The 19,865-nt window shown below is 45.6% G+C and overlaps 3 protein-coding genes across 3 annotated transcripts in view; 1 reads left to right on the plus strand and 2 right to left on the minus strand.

The window, feature by feature from the left end:
• Nucleotides 1-1,670: 1,670 nt before the first annotated feature.
• On the minus strand, nucleotides 1,671-7,726 carry LOC307238347 (multidrug and toxin extrusion protein 1-like; the record flags this gene model as incomplete). Its single annotated transcript, XM_080011279.1, has 14 exons — nucleotides 1,671-1,918; nucleotides 3,097-3,229; nucleotides 3,324-3,393; nucleotides 4,217-4,292; nucleotides 4,425-4,533; nucleotides 4,964-5,145; nucleotides 5,254-5,351; nucleotides 6,067-6,164; nucleotides 6,249-6,293; nucleotides 6,396-6,438; nucleotides 6,674-6,822; nucleotides 6,984-7,052; nucleotides 7,326-7,427; nucleotides 7,532-7,726. The coding sequence occupies 14 exons, from the start codon at nucleotides 7,724-7,726 to the stop codon at nucleotides 1,671-1,673; spliced, it is 1,617 nt and encodes a 538-aa protein (XP_079867405.1).
• Nucleotides 7,727-8,919: 1,193 nt separating this feature from the next.
• map6d1 (MAP6 domain containing 1) lies at nucleotides 8,920-14,167 on the plus strand. Its single transcript, XM_080011282.1, has 3 exons — nucleotides 8,920-9,452; nucleotides 10,280-10,610; nucleotides 13,740-14,167. Exons 1-3 carry the CDS (start codon nucleotides 8,959-8,961, stop codon nucleotides 13,815-13,817), a joined length of 903 nt encoding a protein of 300 aa, XP_079867408.1. The 5' UTR covers nucleotides 8,920-8,958; the 3' UTR covers nucleotides 13,818-14,167.
• Nucleotides 14,168-15,902: 1,735 nt separating this feature from the next.
• Nucleotides 15,903-19,865, minus strand: part of yeats2 (YEATS domain containing 2) — a 39,356-nt gene continuing 35,393 nt past the window's right edge. Inside the window, exons 27-30 of the mRNA XM_080010352.1 lie at nucleotides 18,949-19,184; nucleotides 18,305-18,379; nucleotides 17,974-18,047; nucleotides 15,903-17,215 (exon numbers count right to left, since the gene is read on the minus strand). Coding sequence (XP_079866478.1) covers nucleotides 17,107-17,215; nucleotides 17,974-18,047; nucleotides 18,305-18,379; nucleotides 18,949-19,184 — 494 coding nt within the window. The 3' untranslated portion in view covers nucleotides 15,903-17,106. The remainder of the gene's footprint in view (nucleotides 17,216-17,973; nucleotides 18,048-18,304; nucleotides 18,380-18,948; nucleotides 19,185-19,865) is intronic.

Here is a 19,865-nt window from a genome sequence, read left to right on the forward strand (position 1 = left end):
ATCCTAAACCGACACTGACCAGACTGACACCATCCTGCTACTGCGCTGTCACAGAGAGAGGACATTTTTACCCACATTCAAAGAAAAATAATAAATAAAGACTTCAAACCATCTTCCCCATAAGCCAAAGATTGTGAATTTCATTTTTTTTAATAACCAGATAGTTGCTTTTTAATAAAAGTGCCACCATTTGGCCTGCCATTCCGTCACCTTTGGATAGATTCACACCAAATCTGGTAAGAATGTTCCAATTAGCGGTCTGAACATGTTACCCAATGTTTGATTGCCTTAACCTAAGTTTTGCTATAAGCCATTATGTGATAGGCCAAAAATAACTGTGTTTCAGCCCTACGGACTTGAATCCCAAATAATAATAACCTTTGTATAGCACCTATCAAACACAACATGCAAATCAAAGTGCTTTACATTAAAAGAAGGCAAACAGCAACAACAAAATCCATTTAAAAAGTAGAATAATGAAGGAGTTAAAATAATACAATTTATTTAAAACAGGGTAAGAATTAAATGGGACCTATTGTGCAAAACTCACTTTTTCAGTGCTTGTGCACATACATTTGGGTCTCTGATGGGCCTACTAACACACAAACGTTGAAGACAACCCAGTCAGTTTTTTGTGAGATGTCTGTTTCAGAAAACATGTGAAATAAGCTTTTCAGATTTGCAGCTCTTATCTATGTCATTTAGAGCTTCAGTAGAATCATAACCGCCCTCCGTCTGAGGAGCATTACCAGAACCGCTAGCATCGAAAGCTAAGAGCTAAGGATGCAGTGCTCTGTTGGCTGCAGAGACCAGCACAAATCTTTTAAAAGAAAGACGAATTAATACTAACTGTCCGTGAAGAAACTGCAGACGATGGAAATGTAAGTATTAAAAATATTTATAGAATTTTTTTTAAGTACTTATTTATTTTAAAGTAAAGTATTATTTTTAAAAGTATGCGGTACATAAACGGGATGTGATCCGCTGCGCATTTCTCCAAACAAAACCAATAAAAATAGTGTGTTTTTATTGTAGATGTGTTTATTTTATTTTACGATGTTTACATGAAAAAAAAATTCTCCGCTGCAGTGTCCCGGTGCAGTGTCGGCAAGGAAAGTTGGAAAAAACAGATTCAGCAACTGGATCGATCATTTCTCGCCTCAAACTTGTTCAGAAACAGATTTTGGTGGACTGATCAGGTGAAATCAGTGAAAGTTTACAGTATACATTTAAAGCCACACACACAGAAACAGAGCGTCAGGAACAGGAGGCGTTTTGACGCATGTAAGAATAGCTCGAATGCATAATCGGAGTGCTATTTTCAGCAGAAAAAACTTCAAAAACATGTTTTGGGGACCTCAGAGACCATATAATAACTTGGTGAAAAGGAGCATAATAGGTCCCCCTTAAGCTAATAAAAGAAAAAAAAAAAAACTGCATTAAAATTCAAATTTAAATCAGACAAGTAAAAATGCATTTAATGTCCCCCCCAGTAAACAATTCCCCCCATAAATTTCTTAGCAGTCTGAACTCAAAATGTGTGATTTTCATCATGGTATCAAAATGTTACTGAAACCACTGTAGTTTTATGACACGATCTGTTCTGGAGGTTTAATTCAAGGAATTTAGAGGACAAAACCAGATGGAAACAGACGGGTTTTAACAATAAGTCACTTTTTGATTAGACTCATGAGCAGCCCATTGAGTGAGATTCCAGCGACGAGGATGAGGAGCATGAAGAGCGCCGCCAGGCCACGGTGAAGTAGCAGCCGGCCGACCGACACCACGCCCCCAGCGGCCGCTCCACTGTGGTCCGCGAGGGCGAGGGCCTCCGTGTCGGAGTTCCACACGTCATTTGCCGGAAACGTGGATGATATAACATTGACCTGAAGCTCTTTTTGTGACGTGAGGGCGTGATCTGATCAGAGACAAAAAAAATTCCAGAACCACAGGATCACCAATATGTGACCAACAACACAGTAAAAACTGTAATAAGTAAGTAAATAAGTAGATCATTATAATTGATACCCTAGACCCATAGCAATAATTGATCCTGTGCATAGAATGACATTTGTATATTCTGTATATTTGTATATATTTGACTTTGGATTTTTTGGCTATTTGTGTATATTTGCCAATTTTAATTTGGTTTCCTAGTAATCCCGTTTTTATTCTATTATTATTATTATTATTATTATTATTATTATTATTATTATTATTATTATTATTATTATTATTATTAATAATATTAATAATAATAATAATAATAATAACAATAATAATACAATATTACTGTATTGTTATCATTCAGATTTTTATTATTTCCTCTGAATTTTTCAGAGGACGTCGCAAACATCTCGTGGTTCAAGTTTCATCCATATCAATCCACATACGAAACACAAATTTGTGGAAAACAGACACAATTTGACCCAAAGTAGCAGAAAGTTTGTGCGTTGTGTGTGGTGTAGAGTCCATCGCTCTGTAGTGGTAAGAGATTACAAACTAGGCGTGTGTGTGTTTACGTACCGCCTATTATTATTATTATTTTCAGACTGTTAAGCTTTTTGTCTTCTGCAGAAATGCACCCACCCTCACCATGACAAATTCCTTATAGATGTAGATGTATACCTGGCGGTATAAAGTGATTCAGATTCTGATTTCGGATTCTGGGAACCATTGGTGAGAAAAGTTGCTGTTTACCATCATGTTCTATCCCGGGCATTTCTTTCCTCTGTGTGGTCCGGACTCCCGCTCTCACAAGGGCCTGATGACCAGAGACAAGATGACAACAGCAAATGCAATTTTCAACGGAAACAAGATAGGAAATGCCAACTTGTTGGTTTGATTGTTACGGACATTTTTTTTACAGAGCTTCACCTGGAAGAAGAACTCACCTCTTCAGTGGCCTTTATCCAGTTCAATTTAATGAGGAAGATGATGAGGAATGTAGACTGTAGTACGACACAGATGAAAAGTCCCCACCATAATCCTACAATACACGATACAAAAACGCAGTCAAAAAATCACCTCTACCTGTACGGTGAGACCCAATAGAGTTACAGGACATGGTACTGTGAGTAGCTCGTGTGCCCTTACCCACAATGCCCATCTTGGCGGCAAACATCATGGACACTCCAATGGGAAAGCCAATGCAGTAGTATCCCACAATGTTGCACAGAGCACCAATCTTCTGTTTTCCTGTTCCTCTGACTATGCCCCCTGTCACAGCCTGTGCAGATCAAAGGCCAGATTCTTAAGCATGTGTCGAATGACTGGTTCGTAAATGGCGTGAAACCAGTGTGTCAACGGGACGGTTCCCTCACCGCCACTGCGTCAGCAGGGTGGAAGAAGGCGAACATGATCATCACGTCGGAAACCCTCCGAATGATGTCTCTGAAAGTCAGAAAAATCAGTTTCTCCAAGCCTTTGGGTTACGAAAGTTATAAATGATGGGAACCAAAATGTTGGCTCCCATCATTTATAACTGTTAATAGGAAAAGATCGCCCGATGACAACACTTTGAGAAGCCTACCACTTTGCTGCAGCTTCACTGTTCTTAAATGCAGCCCAATGGGGGCAACCCTTAAGACTTAAAAACACGAAAACGGGAATATCACAATATAGCAATACAGTATTTTTTATGTTATACCAAAAAAATAAATGATCACAAACCCTTCATTTTAATCAGGTTTTTCTGTGTTCTGTGAACTCTTTTGCACTTCTGCAAATCAGCTCTTTTGGTTACACCCGTGTTAATGCAAGAGACTAGAAACGGGAAGTTGCGTTGCTTCATATTGGCACCCCGCTCTAGGCAACGTTATGCTGGATGTACTCAGGCAATTGTGAAAAGTAGTCCGAAATACATTTTGATTTTACAGTAATTCAAAACATGTAAAAGAATACAGTTAGGATTGCGTGACCATAATTTGAGTTTCCTGTTTTTTCAAAAAGGAGATCTGACATTTTCTGGCGCAAACGTTTCGGCACAGTGAGAAGCGGCAGGATGGTACGTTTCCCAAAAATCAAACATTCTGCAACGTTGCGCCATGAACAGTTAGAAATAACGGGAATCAACATTTTAACAAGGCCTGGGATGAAAAATGGCAAATGTATCCTTTTACGAAATACACAATGGACACAATATAAGACAAGAAATACACAATGGACATATCATCACTGTACTGTACACATATTTATATGTGTCGCAGCGACTCACTTCTCTGTGGTGAAAATGTATCCGACTACATCTTTCGAGAATCCAAGAATGGCACCCACCACACAACAAACTGCGACTGAAATGGAGCCACATGATAGAAACACAGCACATTCGGTCACACGGCCGGACGGCAGATCAAAGAGCTGTTCCTCGAACGCCTTTGACCATTTCCTCGACGAGATCGGACTCATATGGGGATTCATCTTACATGTGCAGATGAGGGAGATCTTGCCGGACGCCTGGGCCTGCTCCGTGTTCCCCGCGCCCAGCGCATTCCCAATACGCACACAGGTAGCTACAGAGAGGGCCATTGGCAACTATGGGATGGTGTAGAGGTTAGACCGGTACAAGGAAACAACCTCTATACAGCAGCATTGCTCCATCTAATCATACAAACCATTAGGAAGGCAATATATTATGTATGCCAGCCATTCCCAACTCAAGGTGCTAGACCCCTGGTGGGGTCGCCAGAGATCCGTGGAGGGTTACGAGCCAAAAAAACAACATGAATATTCACATATAAATTGTAATAAAATCAAATTCAGACGAAAACGACCATGAATGAATACATGAAAAAAAATGTATTGCGTCTTTTAAATAGGGGGGTCTCTAGATTGAATCAGGGTTTGATTTAGGGGCTCCCAGGTTGGGGAACCCCTGGTGTACCCCACCCCTCTGTGCCGTAGCTGACTGTCCACGTGAGATCACTGAATCCTGATCGGCGAGGAGGCATCGCAACAAAATCACCATGAACGTTGCGCTGCTCAGCCCGTACAGGACGGACTGAGCCCCGAGCTCCAGGTCGCTGACCACTCCGGCCAGGAATCCCCCGATCTCGAACATCCACCACTCCAGACACATCATGAGCATGCTGGGAACGGCCAGCTGCATGAAAGGAGCCCAGTCCTGCAGACACTCACGCGACCATCCTGGGGAGGAAGCGATCGATTCAAATATTACCGAGATCAACATTACAAAACATTTTCCTGCTATGTTATATTGCGGCCGAAATAGTAAACGATATTGACAGGCCTCACCGTCCCATGTGGGCTTGTGCAACCCCCTCCGCCAGGTGTAGACGTACAAGAGCAGCACCAGCGAGGTCTGCGAGATGGCGTTCGCTGCTGCGGATCCACTTTGAAGGACCCATTACAATCAATCAGGTTAAGTAGAGAAAGGACACAAACAAAAAAAGAAAAACACGTTTAGCGTTGTGTGTGTGTGTGTGTGTGTGTGTGTGTGTGTGTGTGTGTGTGTGTGTGTGTGTGTGTGTGTCTTGATGCTTGGGATCTAAGAGAAGCCCCGAAGGAACAAATAACACCTGGGAAATCTTTGCATGCCTCGCTGCACGAGCACAAGCGGTTGATGATAGAAAAATGCGACAAACCATGCTTTCTTCATATAACCCAGAACGCACACGCTTTGTTCTTATAACCTATGCTCACATAACTGAGGGGGGTCACGCCACCCTTTGAGTGATGGCTGAGCCTTCAGCCAGCTCTTGAAGTCCATACCACATTCCCTTCTTCTCCGCTTTGTGTGCGGAGACATAAGACAATGTGATGTTTGCATGAGTCAGCACTATCTAAAACGCCAGCCCCGTCTATACAAACGTATTTTTTATATGAAAGTTGGGACTTTCCACAGGCTGCCTCGCTGTATGTTGTGAAGTTCTCTCGAGGCGTCGCAATGAATGACTGTTTGTCTTATTGTATTCGGAGACCCGAGATCCATTTATGGAGGAACTCACTGGAAGTAAGTCTGAATTTCCACAACCGGTAAGAAAACAAGTGTAACAATCACAATAAGAGTCCTTCTCAAATGTTTTAAATGGGGGCGTGAACACTTACGCGACGCCGAATTCCAGAGCGTAGAGGAAGATAAAGTTGATGAGCACATTGAGAACATTACCGACAGCACCGGTTATCACCTGGGGCCAGATAATACCCTGTCGGAAGAGGAGCAGAATTTCAATCCAGTCCAGCCACTGACATCAGTAATAAGATTGTTGTGTTTTATATTTGTGCCTCGCCTGATTTTGGAGGTACTTTCCCAGCAGCTGATACATGAAAGTGGCCTGCGGACGAAATGGCAATTATGCGTGAAAAATAATGGGGTTGGGGGGGATACTAACCTGTGAAGAAATCTATGTTTTTCGGAGACAGAATCGAGAACCTACCGGCAGAGCCGGCATGAAGATTTTGACGTACATCTGGGAGAGCCTGGAGAGGGAAAATTGTTTTAGCTTTGTAGCTGGGTAGGGGTGGAGGTGACGCACGAGGTTGCTTGGCGTAAGTAAGAAGCCATGTCATAAGCGGGACTTTGACGTCAAATCTTGATGAAGACAACCGTTTAACCGTTAAAGCGACAATCATTTCACGGAAGCCGCTGCGGCGTGTGGTGTTGTCACCGTCCGTTGTCGCGCTTGTGAACTCGATGGCGCTGGGTGTGAATTACCTCGCCACCTCAGGGTCCTGTCCGGTCGCCAGCAGAACGGGCTCGGTGTTAATGAGGACGGCCCAGCAAGGGAAACACGCCAGGAGCAGGATCAAAACAGCTTGCTGGAGAATCACCCCCACGCGCTTAAGATTACCACTCCCAAAGGTCTGGAAGAAAGGTCGGGACGGGAGGAGCTGTTACATGAGCGCACATAAGCGAAGTACGGAACACGGCCACGCCTCGCAGGAATAACAAAAACAGATATAAAGGGCTCTGTAACAAGCGTCTTGCTTGTTACAGAGCCCTTTGTACGGCTGGAAGATGGCACCTGAGATATAAGGGTGTCGCAGGCTGATGCCAAGCCGGTGCCAATGGAAATCCCAGTGACATTAATCACCTAGAAAAAAAAGCGACAACGTAAAACATAATTAGAGTATCGTTCAGCAAGTCAGAAGAAACCAGTTCTGATCGAAATTTATATCAGATAGAAGGAGACACGGTATGACTTCTAATGTTGGTTTTGGTCGATCTTATTTAATTCTCCGCCATGGGAACGTCTCATTGTTTCATACTCCACACTTTGTTGTAGACTAGCGGATCATGGGTGATCTAAAAGAAAAAAAACGATGGTGATGCAAATACAAAAACAGTTTGGTGGCGTTTTTCTCACCGCCGTCGACAAAGCCACGCCCGCGAGCTCCTTTCTCCCCAGGTGACCGCAGAACACCGTGCTCACCAGGCTGATGGAGACCACCAACAGCTGGGAAATGAACTGCAACACAGAGACGCTCAAATACCAAGATACCAACACCAACAGGACAGACAATGGATTTACATCGGATGGACAGACGGACGGACGGACGGACCGATACTCACCACAGGTCCCGCCAGCTTTAGAAGTTCGACTATCTCATTCTTGTAGTTCACCGGCATAAAGTTCCTTAATCGTCTCTTGTAGTTGCCACAGAGTGCCCCTACGTCACAGCAGCGTCCACGGAAGGACACCCTGTCTCTATAGGAGTGCTCCTCAACTCCTCTGGTGCGCAGAACCCTTAGTGCTGGATCTTCCATGACCCAGAGTCGGCTCTTCATCGGCCGAGATGCAGCAGGACGGGTCCGTTGACACAACCCTTCTCTCTCTATGGGACTCGGACCGTGAGCTGTTCACCCCTGAGACACATCCCCATCTGCCTTGCTGTAAAGGTGCGGTTTGTGTCAAGTCAGACAGGTTCATTCAACCAACCCCCCCCCCCCCCCCCTCCACACACACACACACACACACACACACACACACACACACACACACACACACACACACACACACAGAATTTTTAAAATATCTGCTATCTGCTAATTTCTGCTTTATTCACATTAGGGTGGTTTGAGGTCTTGTGAAGGGGGTAGATCTTTGTTGTTTATCTATTTGCTAAATGATGGTTTTTCAGATTTTTACGGGGAAAAGACACATGATCGACGGTCATGTATGGGTTGGGTGCAAACAATTCTTACAGCCCCCGGCCCCCAAATGTTGGTTAGAGCAGCACTGATTCATAGTTTCTAAAAACGACAGTATGCTGTAATCCACTTCACAGCAAAGCAATGCAATGCTGTAGTCCCCCCTGCAGAGGGTGGTGTCTTGCTGCTGTGTTGGAGGATTTTTACCTTTTCCTATGCAAAATAAAAATGCAAACGCAAAGTGCACTGTGATTGTAGCTTTCATTTGGACTTGCTCAGCGTGAATCCTCGGACCCACAGAGGTTCTTTAGTTCAAAAGAGTTGGGATTTTGCTTTTGCTCTGGGGCATAAACTTTATGTGCTACATAACGACTTAGAAATGAAATTAATAACACCAGATGCAAGCATTAGCCTCTCGGCGCAGCAGTTTACGACCATATGACACAGGAACATGTCAACTGCAGTTTAATTATGTAACCTGGCAAAAAAAAAAAAAAAAAAAAATGAGACCGCTGGTGTCTTAGTGATGCACCTGCTGCAGAAGTCCTCAAATCATATCCCTTCATAAAGCATTCCCTTTACATGCAATACAGTGTGGATTTATATTTTTTTTAGAGCAGACGTGCACAGAATAGAGGGGATAAATGCACCGTGCACTAGATTCCTCTGCAGGGCTCTATCCCAGACCACGTGGTGGGTGCTGAACGACTGTCCCAGACAGTCAGTTCTGCTCACCACCATCCATGCTGCTGCCACGGAGAGTTGCACTCCGTCAGGGACGGACCCACGCATGCAAACACCAATGCAATGTGAATGTATTGACTTAATACTTATTTACTAACTAGACAATGGCGTGGCCGTGCATCAGCCGGGTGTGCTGCCTGGCTCGGTTCTGGAACCAGTTTGACAAATCGGACCTCTCGGTTCCGCTGACCATCCAGAACTACTCGGACATCGGCGAGCAGGAGGTGCGATCCGTCACCAGACATGTTCCCACGGAGCTCCGCGGATCCCCGCGGCAGCAGGGACCCTCGGCCCCGCGGGGGTCCTCCAGGGGCCGCAGGGAGCCCCTGAGCTACAAGCCCCGGGAGGACTACCAGCCGCCCGACGTGCCTTTCCCCAGCACCACGCAGTACAAGCAGGATTTCAAACCCTGGCCCATCCCCCGGAAGGAGACTTTCCCCTGGATCAGTAACGGGGGGAGCGGGGCGGACGGGGTGTCGGACCCTCCGGTGAACGTTCACCCCCAGCAGCAGCAGCAGCATCACGCCGGGCAGCCGCAGGGGGAGTGGGCCGAGAGAGAGGAGCGCGGGGCAGGGACAACCAGAACCAGCTCATACAGGTAGAACTAGTGGGGTATTATTATTTTGTTTTATTTGTATTCATATTCATAATTGTATGTATTATTATGTATAATTATGTATTATTATTATTATTATTATTATTATTATTATTATTATTATTATTATTATTATTATTATTGTTATTATTATTATTATTATTATTATTATTATTGTTATTATTATTATTATTATTATTGTTATTATTATTCTTATGGATTTTAATTTCATTTTAATATTTTTGTGAATGTATTATATACTTTACCATATTTATTTTAATGTATTTATTATTATATAGGCCAGTTATTATTATTTTATTGAATATGTTCGTTATCTGTATATATCTGTATTTATTTTATATTTATTTTACAGTTTTTCACCCTCACCGACTGGTTGTGTTTTGATGGTTAATGGTTAAAAATGCATTCATTTCATTCCTTAACCCTATTCAGTGGGTTTCAGGGTTAATTGAGCTCTCACATAATGGAAGTGTGGATGGCTCTGAGGAGGAGGTGGGGGTGGCATGAATAGTTCTCTCGACTATTTTAAATGAACACTTAGAGTGTTGGTTGGAAGGTTTATTTGTTGAGCTTGCTTTTGTGTCACATTTAAAGACTTCAAGTTGACCCCTCAGTTCAAGCATGACACAGGACACATTGTGAGCGATTTTTTGAAATCAATTTATTACTCATTGCAACTCAATTCATGCGTGATCTTGCAGATGAATTTGGCATTCTAAAAACCTTTGTCTTATATTGTTCTTGGCTAAAAGCAGACCTCCATAAATAATCCCTCTTTGAACACTTTCATCCCTATCCACTTTAACCAGACAGGAGTACCGGCCGTGGACGGGTGCCAAACCAGCCAAAAGCACCAGGAGAAACCCCCCAGCTCCATACATCAGCACTGAAACCGAGGCCAGCCAAACTCCGCCCGAAACCAGCTACCAGGCGGCCTACAGCGGGGAAGCCCACAGGTCCTTGGGGCTGCACCAGGCGGACCACTGCCCTGCAGCCCCGTCCACCATCGCACAACCTGCCTCTGTGCCACAGCCCAAACCGACCCCCCTTCAGTCCGGCTGCACCACGGCCGCAGGCCCCCCCGGCATCCTGCAGGGCCACCCACCCGAGAGAAATAACGTCACTACAGTCAAGGGAGAGGTGAGCGTAGAGGGATTTTTACCGATTTATCTTGTTGATTCTTTTGAAAAGCCTTGAGTTATACAAGCCTCCATCAAGGCGTCGAGCACCACGTTGCGGCTTCAGCCCCAAATTAGTATTGCCAACAATTTCTAGCTCCAGTCAGAGCTTTGTAAAAAAAATAAAAATAAAAATACTTTTCTATCTTCCTACAAGGAACATGATACAGCTCCTGACAAGCTGTGATCAGACTAACACGTTTATCCACTCGGAACAAAGGGTTTCGAAAAGCAAGGACTTAGGAGCCCGGGGTGTGAACTTGCAGTCAGCTCCTTGAAGTCAGATTCCCCGTGCGGCCTGTTGCTGCCGGGGCACCTTCCAGAAGTGATGCAGCGTTCTGTGCCGAGCAGTTGAAAGTGACCCAGCTGTTTAAAACAGGACACGCACGGTATTAGGTAACACCCTGCTGGTCCTTCCGCTAGCTACGCTGACCTGGAAAGAACAAACTTGGGCTCAGATTTGGGGTCTCAGCGAAACTGAAGCGGACGGGCGCTCAAAACAAAGACACGCCACTTGGAGATCGATTAGAAATGTTCAATCTCTATGGACCCGATGCAAAATTGAACAAGGCCAAAGGCTTTGCTTTGGAGAATGGAGACTAATACATTTGGCCGAGTTTTCTCAGGCTTTCCGTTTTCTTTCTTTTTTTTTTTTTTTTTTTTTTAGATTACAGTCGGCGAAACGCTCCGCCGGCCCCTCCCCCCGGGGTCGCGTGTGACAGGGCAGCTGTTTCGTGACAGGAAGAAAGAATTTGTGGGAATCTCGGAATGGTTTTGGTGCCAACCCCACCCCCCTGTTCCCCGGCTATGCCACCCTGTGCCATCTGCCAGCGTCACGCCTGGAGCTGGACTAGACCACTCAACGGGTGCTTTAGAACTAGGAGTAAACTGGACACCACCCTGTCTCCAGATGCATTTTAATGTGAATTTGAGTCGGCAATTGCTCCGTCAGTAGAAACCGGGGTGACCTTTTGGGCCGTTTGCATCACATAATACCATCCTGATGTCAACCGGAACGTCGATGAGGAGCCGAAGTTGTCCTGTGAGATGCCGACGGGGGGAAGATGATTGGTGTCACTCGCAGGTCACAGAATCTATTCATAACATCGTCCCAGTTGGAGAAACTGAGAGGGTGTTGAGACGACGAACCGTAACGTGGATCCAACGGCCACAGCTCCGCCCTGAACAGAACATCCACGATGAAAAATTTCAAAAAAGCGTCCACACCCAGGGGCAATTTCATTAGGGGCAGCACCTCCACCCATGCGACACCAGACGGCCCTGGCCCCGCGCGGAGGATCAGGCTGATCTCGGATAATCCACACCAGACGCCAACCGCCCGCACGCTGCCAACTCATTATTGACTCCCGCCCCCGCTGCAGAGGTGTCTGACCAAGCGCTGCACATACGAGTCTGGGAGCCTTGACACGGGTTCGGTGCGTGCCCGGTTTGTTTACGCCGGGCTCACTGGCACGGACACACGTCAATACAGTGACAGGAAAAGCAACCGAGTTCAGGCTCAACTCTCCGTCGGCCTGTGCGTCAGCGAGGCTCCGCCGCTCGCCTCGGGGCGGGCGGGGCCGAGCGGCGTTCGAGACCTGCTGACCTCCAGACCCAACTCCAGCGAAATAACCGCCGGGAGAATTAATAGCTAAGTGCTACTAATCGCTCCCGAATGTAAAATCAATCTGATTTTGATTACGCCGCAGTGTAAAAAAAACAACAAAAAAACCCTCGTTAAGCCCTTTGTTGTTCGTCACATAAATTTGTCAGACTGTGTTTCCCTCCTCGGCTAAAGCAGATGAAAACGCTGAACCGGCGGAGGCGTGCACGCCGCCAAACCCACCACACGGTGGAAGTAACCATAACGTCAACGCCTTCAAATGTGGAAGTTGGCTGGTTTTCTCGAACATTAATGAGGAAGTGAGGAAGGAGAGCTGTGTGAAACAATCTGGAAAAAATAAAAAAAAAGAGTGCGCTGTATCATCCCCAGCAGGGGTCTCAGCCCCTGTGCTGTGGACGTCCAATAGAAGTGAGGTTTTCATCCTGAGCTCCTTTCCTATCGGACTGGAACGGCAACCTGCATACGCTCAGCCAGCAACGCCACCTGGTTCGATTCCACGGACCATTGTGGATTAGCAGTCTTCAACCTCAATGGAAAGGCTTTTTGACTTCATGGGGAAATGGGCAAAGCATCCTGAGCATCGACCTCTCCCCGGCGCCTACTCGCACCCGCACCCGCACCCCATCCCGCCCCCCCCCATCCGCCCTCTCTTTTCACCAATCGGCGCCGCTCAAGCCAAGCTTTTTTTTTCTCTCCCTCTGACCCCCTTCCCTGGTCCCTGTCCATTCGGCTTGGACCACTTCCCTTTTCCCACGCTGCCCGACGGGACCACAGCAGTGGTCTGTGCCGCGCTGGCGGGGTAGAAGGGAGAGGTCAGAGCGAGGGGGGGACGGGGGGGGGAAACATTTGGCGAGTCAAACAAAGAGACAGAGAGAGAGGAAGGGGGGGCAATGGGAATACGTAATAGATAAAGGGGGCAGGCACAGAGAGAGAGAGAGAGAGAGACTGAGAGAGAGAGAAGCAGATGATGGATTATTTGCCACTCGGGTAAAATGCGATGTTGCAGTGTGTTGCATTCTTCTTAAGCGAGAATCTAATTTAGGAGAGAGGCACTGCTGGCTGCTGCACAGAGCAGAGAACTGCGTGGGAGGAGGTGAAAAGCTGCACACACGCACATGCACACAAGCTTGACATTTCTCAACTATGTGTAGATGCCGAAAGCCTTCATTTCCTTTGACAAAGTCATATTATAACACAACACACCCCATGGAGCTGTGCTGTTATTGACTGACGAAAATATTCAGGGCAAGAATGTGACTAGGACCAATGTCTCCGTATCTCTGACTATAGACTGACTCGAGATTAGTTCAGTCGGAGGCTTTCTAAATGGCAACCGGCGGTGACGCAGCCGGGCTGATGGTCTGTGACCGTCGCCACCACTTTCTCTGATCGCTGCAGTCCACGGAAGCCACGCCGCCTCCCACCGGAGGCCATCTTAACCCCCTTATCCGTGCGCCTTCATTGCAGGAACATCTGGTGAGAACCAAGCTCCCTCCCAACCCTTCCGCCATCTTCCAAAGCGGGTCCAGGGTCTTCAGCATCTGACGGGGAGCAGCGACGCGACGACCGACACCCAACCGTTTTCCACTTCGCCCGGCTCAAATTTTGCCTGTAACCAAACCGAGAGGGATGTTCTCTGTGCGTTCCTCGGCCACGAGAAATGTAAAAAGAAATCTATGCAAGGCAATGTACCGCGTATCCAGACGGGCGGTGTTACCCGTGGGGGCCTCCGCCAGCCAAGAACGAGTGGAAAAACAACAGCATCCTTTTAACGTCAACCCTGCCCCTACCTTCTGTAGAAGATAAAATATGCATGTTACAAAATAGTTTGTAAACAATCTTCCCTTTTCTGGCTTTGTGGACACACAACATCATGGCTGCTGTGCGTGTCTGTATGTGTTTGTGTGTGATAAAAAAATATATTAAAAAAAAAGTATGAATCTTCCTTTTTGTCGTACATGTTGGCCACACGTACACCAACATGTACATTGGTGTGGACGCTCAAAGCACTTTGTCGCCCTTTGGTGTTGCTATGAAATCTGCTAGTATTTTATTAATTGAAAATTTTAATAAACATCTCCCTTATATATCCCATTAGTTTGATCGTCATTGATATTCTGATCCATTCTTTTGTAAATCTGTTGTCTAAGAACATAAAAGAGGAAATATGTGATGTTATAATAAAACAGTGCTAGGTTGTTGGTACCTCTGGTTCTCTTTTTAAGAAACCCGTTTTCCTTTCTACATTATCTAAACCAGTGGTTCTCAAAGCATGGTCTGGGGAACCCCAGGGGTCCTTCAAGAGGATCCAGGGGGTCCAAAGCTAAATTAATTAATTGTAATTTACAAGACGTCAGCACCATTAGATACTGTGCAACGATGATTGTTTTGATCATAGTTTCAATGATATATATATATTTTTTATTATATATTATTTATTTATATATATATATATATATATATATATAAATTTTAATATATATTTTTATATATATATATTTATATTGATATATATATTATATATATAAATATATATATTATATATATAAATATATATATATATTTTTTAAACCTGTGCTGTCAGCATGCTGGGCATACAACACACAGTATTTGTATGCCATTGCATCTAGGACAGAGTTAGTCTGCAAGTGGAGTTCAACTTCTCAACCTATAATGCCTTTCTTTAATCATCAAGAACTGCTTGCGGCCTCCAATGTCCTGTGGATGAATTAAAAAGCAGCTTTTTAATTACACAAGATCGCCTCCAATCCCCCTCTTTGGAGAATGATCTTGCCATGTTTTAAACAACTAATCATCACAACTACAAAAGGGGAGAATCACCACGGATGAGACAAATAAACATAGAAACAGAACATGTACATGGAAAAACAAACATAGAAACATCAGACGACAACATGTACCAACCAAACTGAATTTATTAAGTCCAGGAAAATTGGAACAGCATTTGGTCACGTGGCCTCTCACTATGATAGCTATGGCAGTAAATGAGGGAGGAAAGGAAAAGGATGTAACAAAGAGGGTGTTCAGGGGTGTGTTCAAAGCATGTGCTGTTGGTGTGTGTCTGCGTGTGTGGCCCCGCAGCCAACCCCGAGTCCAGCCGCCGTAGAGACACCCCGGGACGGCACACACAACACATACATACAACCCATCCTCATGTGCGGAACATGGGCCGCGGAAGCCAGGCACGGACCACAGGATGACAGCCCACCAGAACCCCATGCCCACCAATGCCCTGCGCAGAGATGAGGCCTGCCATACCGCTCCCGGCAAGATGCTGCACCCGGCCACAAGCCCCGAGCGCCCACCGACGTAGCAGAGTGCGCTCGGCACAGGACCCCCCCGACCACCACCGGCACCTGGGACACCTGCCGCAGAGAAGCCACGCAGCGGGAGCGAGGCCGACAGTCTGGTGCCCTGGTCTGGTGGAGTGTTGCTTAAAGTAAGACTCAGTAACATTCAATGTGATCTCTAACTATTGTAAACACAGGTAAGGAAGTTTGGACTAAACCATGTGAAAATCATATGAAATCTTTGCAGAGAGAAGACGACCATTCAACATTAAATAACAACACCATGTGACTTGGTTTTCCCTTTTTTATTAGAAGAATATTGATTATGTTTTTGTTGTGCACTGAAAAAATTGAAACTACATTATTTATTTGGATTTTCTACGCTAAACTCGGACAAACACATTACAACCACAGCCCAGCCAATAATCACATTCACCTTGTTCACACATTAACATAATGCAAAGCTTAATATTAGACTTAGATTCCAGACAGAACATCCACACTGGGCATGACACACCTGAAACATTAAGATTCACACACACATCCAGTCAGGCCACCAATGCATATGATCAGCGGCCAAATTTACATACATACAGACACACACACACACACACACAGACACACACACACACACACAGACAGACACACACACACACACTGTTAGAACATTAATGTTTGCAGGTATCGATATAAAAATAACACCATCAAAATCCTGCCATTCATATTCATGGGGTACTTAGTCGTTACATTATGGCGATAAAAACGGAACGCTAAAAGCTCATGGGCTGGCCATCGATGCTCGACAGCGTTTACAGCCAGATTCTTGCACTCACATAAATAACAGTATGACTCGTTTAGTGGCTTATTCCATGTACTGAAATGCTAGCGAAGCGGCATCATTGAAGAGTTGATGAACACATGACAAGGTATGACCGCCGACAAAGTCACGAGCTACACGTCAGGTTGACGCTTTAGAAACGGCTTATTTCCCTATTCTCAGCGAAAGAAATTACCCTGTTTTGGGGGGGGGGGGGGGGGGGGGAGGGAGTATCTCTGGAACCGCCCCGGACAAAGACACCGAGCTTCCTATCAGAACCAGTGCTTGCTGGTTGTCGCGACAACATTTGAAAACCATTCCATTCATACCCGGCGTTCTAAAACGGATTCTAATCCGGGCGTCTCTGGGGTCACCGGGATTTCAGAACTCCAATCTCTTAATTTAATTCCTCCAGCCGGCTGGGGCGACTGATCCACATCCAGAGGTGGACAAAACCGGATTAAGAACGGGGGAAAGAGGAAGAGGGGGGGGGGGTCACGTGCTGTTATTGTTCCAGGATTGCCAAACGCAGCACTTAAAAGCAGAGATGAACGGTTCAGTCGTTTGGGTTCAAAGTGTTTTTTTTTTTTTTTAGTTTCCTCTGTGGTTGAGCAGCAAGGGCGTTTGGTCACCAGTAGGCTCGGGTCTTCCGCGGTCTGTGAGTGCTGTGTCAGGAGAGGCCCCCTGGTTGGGTGGGTGTCGGGGGTCAGTTATCCTTGGCCAGGTAGCCCATGTGCGTGTTGGTGAGGAAGTCGCAGGTGGGGATGCTGCTGACCGCCAGGTGGATGTTCCTCGTCGTGATCTCTCTCGGAGGCCTGCGGGAAAACACAGCGGGAATGTAATATGACATGACAACTTCTTTTGAGGCGGGCTCGGATTCATAAGTACTTCAAGTGTAACCGTAGAATGCAAATTCAAGTTAGAAATTTGATATATATTATCTATCTTTTTTTTTTCTATACCCTTATCAGTCCCACAACAGCAAATTTTGCAATTTCTCTGCATTTACCCATCCTAGTAGCCCACGTATCTAGGAGCAGTGGGCTGCCATGTAGCGGCGCCCGGGGAGCAGTTAGGGAGTTAAGTGTCTTGCTCAAGGACACATCAGCACATTACATTACATTACATTTCATTTAGCAGACGCTTTTATCCAAAGCAACTTACAATTATTCAAACCGACGGACGCAGCCATCAGGAGCAATTAGGGGTTAAGTGTCTTGCTCAAGGACACTACAGCATGCTAGCAGGAGGAGCCTGGGACCGAACCAGCAACCTTTTAGATTATGAGACGCCCCCGCTCTACCTCCTGAGCTTCTGCCGTACTACAGTATTTAAAGTAAGAAATCTTCATCCGGGTCATTTTTGACCCATAATATGCATTCCAGGGTTAAAAACGCCGACGTGTACTCCTCCTCCCCTACCCCTTGCTTTTGCTCATCATCTTTCGGTGAAGGAGCAAACAAACTCGCCAACGAGGCCCTTGCGAACACGGAACTGGTATTCCAACCTGAGCGAGCACGTGTGTTACGAGCAGCTCTAAGTGGATGGATGACGAGGATGATGGATTTCTGACCTGTTCTGAGGGGATTTGGCGTAAGCTCCAGCCAGGGACTCTCTCAGAATGTCACTCACAAATTGCTCCGTAGCCTGTGGTGGCATGCGCACGCGCACACACACGCACACACACACACACACGCACACACACACACACACACACACACACACACACACACACACACACACCATTAGTCATAAAGAAAGCCTGCATCCTGTACAGTACAAGGGGAAGGGCAGACATCTCATGAATATGGTCATGGCAGTGGTCAAGGACGCGCTGTGATAATGAGGAGCTGGTCGGCCGTACATGAGCGACTGCGCTGTCGTCAGCCAACATGGAGACCCACCTTGAGAATCATGGCTTCAACCACCGGAGCAAACACGTTCTTCTCCACCTCCACGGGCGGGAAGGCGATCCCGATCTGGAGGAGGAGGAGGCGGAGAAAGAGCGATACGATCAAAGGAGGACACAGAAGAGGATCAACTGGAGGAGAGGCTGCTGCAGATGTGAGGCTCGTGCTTGTTAGTGGCTCAATTTCCATACGAGTTCAAGACAAACATACACCAAGTAAGATTAATAACAGTAGAGTAGTGTGATGGTATAACAGTATTTTGAATTTGTCTTTTATATCTCTTCAAGTCTTACTTAAAAGAATCACTTAAAATATCAAAAAATTGTGCATAAACAACAGTTTCAAATGGCCATTTTAAATAATTATTTGAAATAACATACTATCTAAGAGAGCCACTCTAGAGGTGAGGTAAGATCTAGCTCATCCAAGAAATGTCTTTGTGAAACCTGCATCTTCAGGAAAACAACAAGTGAGGAAGAAAACTCCCAGCGGCACGGAATTTCCGCTGAATCAGAACGTCAACATTTCCACTGGCCTACTTGAGGGAAACAGACGTTGTAGCACAACGCTTAACTCTCACGGGAAAGGCCTCGAACAAAACGTCTTCCCTTTCTGACTCATACAAAAAGGTTCCTGACCTGCTGAGCCGTCTCGCTGACAAACTGGCCGGAGGGGCAGTGGCCCAGGAAGAACTTGGGCTCCTGGTCCACTTCCTGCTCCTCCTCCTTGACCTTGAGCCGCTGGCAGGGTGGCGACACGGTGACGATGTCCACGACCTCGTCGTCGGCCTCCTCGGGCTCCGTCTTCAGCAGCGCCTGCATCTGCTCCAGCCGCAGCACCAGCTCCTCACAGCTCCCCAGCGTGGACGGGCACTCTGAGGCGGGACGACGCCAAGGGGGTTTTCAACAACGGAGCGCTTCGCAGTTTCGGTTTCAGCTGGGATTTATTCTCGCCGTTAAAATAGCGCGGTGGAAATAGGTTGGCATGGGAGTGATTTGAAAGGTTTGGTGGGTTTCTGAATTCCACCGCAAAGGTCTTTTTTTCATATTTTGCAGTAGACAACAGCCTTGGTTACTTGCCTGTTTGTGAAATTCTACTGAGATATTCATGTTTACAGTATATATATTTTTCTTATATCATTTTATTTTTGGCAATATTAATTATTGTAGAATAAAAGTGAATTCAAGGACAAATACAAGCTCTTCAAGCACCTCAAGGACCTGATAAGAACCCCGTATTAAAGTCTCGATCTCTCAGAGAGAAATACTAGTGGTCGGCAGACATGGGTTTTTCAATGGCTGATGCCGTCATTTAGAGAGCGCGGTGGCTGATAGCCGATATATAATGCCAATATCATGGTGGGACACAAAATTGCTTAAATGAAAAAAACTTAAATGAATATTTATTTCACACTTATGTTATTGTCTGAATTATTTTAAATTATAAATATCAACTAAATAAATGTCCAAAGGTAATAAAAAACTTAACTTTGTAAAAAAAAAAAAAAACCCTTATGAATGAAAAATAAATAATTTATAAATGATAAAAAATGTAA

The sequence above is a fragment of the Zeus faber genome (genome assembly GCF_960531495.2).
Source record: "Zeus faber genome assembly, chromosome: 12".
NCBI classification, from domain to species: Eukaryota; Metazoa; Chordata; class Actinopteri; order Zeiformes; family Zeidae; genus Zeus; species Zeus faber.